At 37.2% G+C, this 4,739-nt stretch overlaps 1 protein-coding gene across 1 annotated transcript; it reads right to left on the bottom strand.

Moving 5' to 3' along the window:
• Window positions 1-1,362: 1,362 nt before the first annotated feature.
• On the bottom strand, window positions 1,363-4,226 carry LOC108885725 (C-type lectin domain family 10 member A-like). The gene is made up of 6 exons (XM_018680149.2): window positions 4,020-4,226; window positions 3,616-3,729; window positions 3,181-3,519; window positions 2,676-2,821; window positions 2,023-2,123; window positions 1,363-1,568 (listed from the first exon to the last, which is right to left on the bottom strand). The coding sequence occupies exons 1-6, from the start codon at window positions 4,201-4,203 to the stop codon at window positions 1,415-1,417; spliced, it is 1,038 nt and encodes a 345-aa protein (XP_018535665.1). The 5' UTR covers window positions 4,204-4,226; the 3' UTR covers window positions 1,363-1,414.
• Window positions 4,227-4,739: the final 513 nt, after the last annotated feature.

The raw sequence follows: 4,739 nt of genomic DNA, 5'->3' as shown, positions 1-4,739 counted from the left end.
AATTTTATCTATGAAATGGAAAAATGTCCTCAGATTATTTCCAGACGAGCAGCTAAAAAACCCCATGGGTTTCATTTTCTAGTCATTAGAAATTAAAGAACAGCTAGTAGATTAGAATTTGTTAATCCAACTTGATAAAGAACTTAAATTAACTTACCCTACTCCACTATCAAAATTATAAGTGTGTTGGATGTGAATGTGAGTGTGGCAGTAAAAGTATAAAATACTTTTGAAATTTAAAGTAATTTTAGTACTTCTTTTGCAAATGTTTGTCTTCTTTGTGTATATTTATGTATATGTTTATTCATTGCTTATGTATTCTGTGAAATTGGTTAATTATTTTCTAATGCCTTTATAATGTTTATTATTAATCTGATGCCTTATATTATATTGTCAAATAAAAAAAAATCACTGAATAAATTATCCTCATATTAAATTTGATTTAGTGTTGTGATCTTTTGGTGTAGTAGTAGTTACAGGCCTCAAAGTACCCCAAAATAAGCTGAATTTCAGGAATCTCAGTTAGGAAATGATGCTTTGAGGCATCAAAAGTGGTTTCAGACAATGCTGGAAAAAAGGGTTCCTCAAGGATTCCTCAACCTGATGAACTATCTTAAGATGCTCAAAGAACTGACGTGTTTAAAAGGTTTCCTGGAGGTTCCTCAAAGGGTCCTGCCAGTGTGGCAACCTAGGAACCCTAAAAGGACCCTCAAGTATCCTTCACTTTTAACAGTGTACAGTGCAAAAAACATGACTCATCACGACAACACATTATTTATGGTTTGGGTGCAGGGTACGTGTTAACAATGACATCACAACTAATCAACTAATTGATTTAAATTGGCTTTATTAATCAAAACCAGAAACTAATTGAAATGCCCATCTGTCAGGGCCTCAACAGGTTGGACCCAAATGCACGACTCCAGACACTGTTCGTGAGGTACGCCAGAGGTTTTATTGGCACCAGAGGAGAATCCAAGCAGAGGTACAAAAAAGGGGCAAATGGCAGGTCAAAAACTAGAGGCGACGTCAAAAAATGCTAGAACACTGGTACAGGACTCATACAAACTGGTACAGGAGGTAGGGAAGGGGGAGCTTAAATGGGGCACAGGTACAACCCATAGGGCGGGGCTGTTAATAAGGCATGAGGGCAGGACAGGAAGTAACTGGTCTGGAAAGAGATACAGGGTTTCCCAGTGAGACCAGTTCCCAGAACAAGACCTTAAAGGTGGGGAAAACATTACTAGCAGCTGACAGGGGATGTGACACCATCCCTATTATTTATAGATTAAAATTTCAGTACAAAGATGCTCTGCTTTACTTTCTCAGGAGAGAATATACAGGTTGTTATTATTTTACATGTGTGAGCAAAACAGATGTGGAAACAGTCCAAGAGCACCATAATAATTTGATTTCATTTAAGTATTTTCTCACAGATAAAGTATAATTTATCATTACATCTCAAATCATTCCAGTTATTTAAATCAGACATGTCTGTAATGTGAACACAGTCTTCACCTGTAGAACCTTTGGACCCTCCATTATCTGGCTGATTGTTTTTCCAGTACCTAGAGATGAACAAAATTTTAACCATTACTAAAATATTACTGTTGACATTTGTGAATTGCACCTTCAGTCATATTATTATGAGGTCACATGAATTATAATTTTAAAGGAAGATTAAACATAAATAAACACAGAACATCGGTTTCATTCAGGAGTCAGATCTTGGATGATTAATATCACACAGTTTGACTGTAGACAGACGTTACACACACACCAGGTCTTTATGGTCAACATATAAAGCACAGCAGAGTTCATCTCTTCATCCTCTGTGTCCTTTAAAATTTTGATTTAACTCTGTTCAGATTTTGTTTTCAGAGCCACATTAAGACTGCTGGGAGTCCTGGACTTTAATACAGATTAATTAATGAAGTAGACATTGTGTGTCTCTCTGTTTTGATGCACAGTTTGAATGTAGCACAGTGACGATCAATAAATAAGAAACTGGAAATATCTTACGTTGTGGTGACCTCTGTTCCATCAACCCATTTCCAGACATTTTCCTTTTCTTTGTCATTCAGACCAATCCAGATGTTGTGGCCCAATGAGCTGAGAAACCTCTAGATTTCAGAGAGACATTCATCATTATATTTTCTTTACTGACCTTCCAAAGACATCAGGTCTACCTAAAGAGCTCTCCTTTTGACATGTCACAGTAGGAAAATCACAGGTGTAGATTAAATTAATGACGGCTGAATTTCATTTAGCTGCTTCAGTTTCAGGGTCCTGGTTGTTTTCATGACGACTCGCTGTCACACTGTCATGACTTATTCAGACACTTGATCAGAACAGAGCCATTGTTCATGTTATTATAGTAACACCTGTGCTTTTTCTACCATGACAAGTCAAAGGTTTATGGTGATGATGAAGGTAGAAGGTTAAAAAGACTTCTATTATAATACTCACAGCTTCCAATGTCTCTTTTTTTGTCTGTTTTCATCTCCTTCTTACTCTGTTCATATTGTTTATTCAATTCTGCAACTTCTCCTTTTCAAGGCATTTCAGGAAGACTGAACCTGCTTTACTACACTGATCTTCATCTTTTTAAAGAGTATGCAGAAAATAAAATAAGAGAGCTCAGTCAACAACAATAGCTTTTATTGTTCACTCACCTGTTCCTCTGTACCAGATACAATCACCAGGTGTGCTTTTTCATTTTCACAGAACTGTTTGCTGTCATCCCAGCTTTTCTTTGAGGTGGAAATTAAATAACAACTGATGTTAAACCTTATCCAGTCAGCAGGACAGAATGATGTCTCTGTTTAATGACACAAATTAATATGTTTCAGTCACAATACTGCAGGTAACCTCATGACAAGACAAGAGACAAAACACAGAGCATCAAGCAGAAATACCACTCTCAGCTTTTATATCTGTACTGTGTTATCCATCTGTCAGTGTCTAAGATAAAAACCTTATTAAAGGAATAGTTCAACATTTTGGAAGTTTCTCTGTTTTCAGTCTTTGTATGAAGCTAACCAACTGCTGCTCCAGCTTTATGTTTACCATACATTACAGTGGTATTGATCTTATCATCTAATTCTTGGCTCAAAATTGTATTTTCCAAAAAATCAAACTATACTTTTAATCAAAATCAATATTCGTATTTCTACTCACCGAGTTGCTTTTGTAGTTCATCTCTCTCTTTGATGAGATTTTCCTTGTCTCTCTCTAACTGGTTTGTCTTTTGCGTCAGGTTGACATTGAGTTGTTTCATTTCACTGTAGTTTGTCTGTAGTTGGTCTCTCTCACTGGTCAGGTTGACATTGAGTTGTTTCATTTCACTGTAACTTGTCCATAGTTCGTCTCTCTCTTTGGTGAGATTTTCCTTGTCTCTCTCTAACTGGTTTGTCTTTTGCGTCAGGTTGTGATTGAGTTGTTTCATTTCACTGTAGTTTGTCTGTAGTTGGTCTCTCTCACTGGTCAGGTTGACACTGAGACTTTTGTCTTGAATCACTGTCACAACAAGGGTCAAACGTGAATGATCACTTACATATACTTAAATAATTTATCATAATCGTTGGTTTGAATAGATGAATTTGGAAAACTTACACAGGACCACCAGGGCAACGACTACTGCCAGGAGGAGAAGACCCAGCAGAACCAGAACCACTGCAGCAGGTCTGACAAGATTCCTCTTTTCTGGAGGGACACTGACTGAAATGGCTGAGAGCAAAAATAAACACCTTTATTACACACAGTTCATTTTAAAGTAATTAGTGACCTTACTTTAACCTAGATTTTCCCATTTAATATCTAGCTTTGTTATAAAATTCTACATTACTTAATGTTATTCGTTGGAGTTACTGTTTAATGTCCACTTTTAGAATGAAAAGCAAGACGTATTAACAAAATTGTTATGTCTTCCTGAACATTGTATGAATACATAAGCAGTTTTTAATCCAATACTCTATGTATGTCGGACATGTAAGACAGAATAGCAGACAGATAGATACTTTGCTGTTGGTCCTCAGTGGTGTTGTCCTGTAATTTCGGAGGTGTGCTTCCCTCTGCCCAGCAGTTGTCATAGATTGTCACAGAATCGATGTCTTCACAGATGTCTACATTTCCATTCTTCTCCTCTGTCTGAAACCTAACTTTCTTGGTGAGGTCTGGCTTGGCATAGATATCCTCAGACATACTGTTCTCTGACTTTATCTCATATGATCCTGATGTAGTCTGTTCTGCTTAGACCAGTGCAACTGTATTTTAGCATGTATGTCACCACATTGTGTTATCTAGAAATCAGGAAGTAAAGACAGCTGATGAATATGTAGATTTACAATTTACATGAAATGAAATGATGTCATTTGCAAACCTCTGTGTTTTCCACCCAGAAAAATGTGTCTGAATGTTTCTTTTAAAAGTCCTATAAGGTGTGTTGTTGTACATTTACTTTCAGATACTCCTCCAGCATCAAAGCTCCTGCAAACCCACAGTCCACCCACACAGGTGTTTTCACTTATTTTGCCTAACTAGAGCTCCTGACACCTCCCTCTCCACCCTGATGGTTTTGTTACTCCTGTTGGGGTGAGACAACTTATCTCATTATCATTCTTCATACATACAGTGGTAACTTCACGTAATCCCCAGCAAAGCTCCATCCATCCTCCACCTGACCAGAAGACCGTGTTGATGTGCAGAGACTTTAATATCTGTGGATTCAACTACATGAC

The sequence above is a fragment of the Lates calcarifer genome, unplaced genomic scaffold (genome assembly GCF_001640805.2).
Source record: "Lates calcarifer isolate ASB-BC8 unplaced genomic scaffold, TLL_Latcal_v3 _unitig_100_quiver_1080, whole genome shotgun sequence".
In the NCBI taxonomy this organism is placed as follows: domain Eukaryota; kingdom Metazoa; phylum Chordata; class Actinopteri; family Centropomidae; genus Lates; species Lates calcarifer.
The sequence above is the reverse complement of the archived record's forward strand: the minus strand, read 5'-3'. Positions and strand labels throughout refer to the sequence as shown.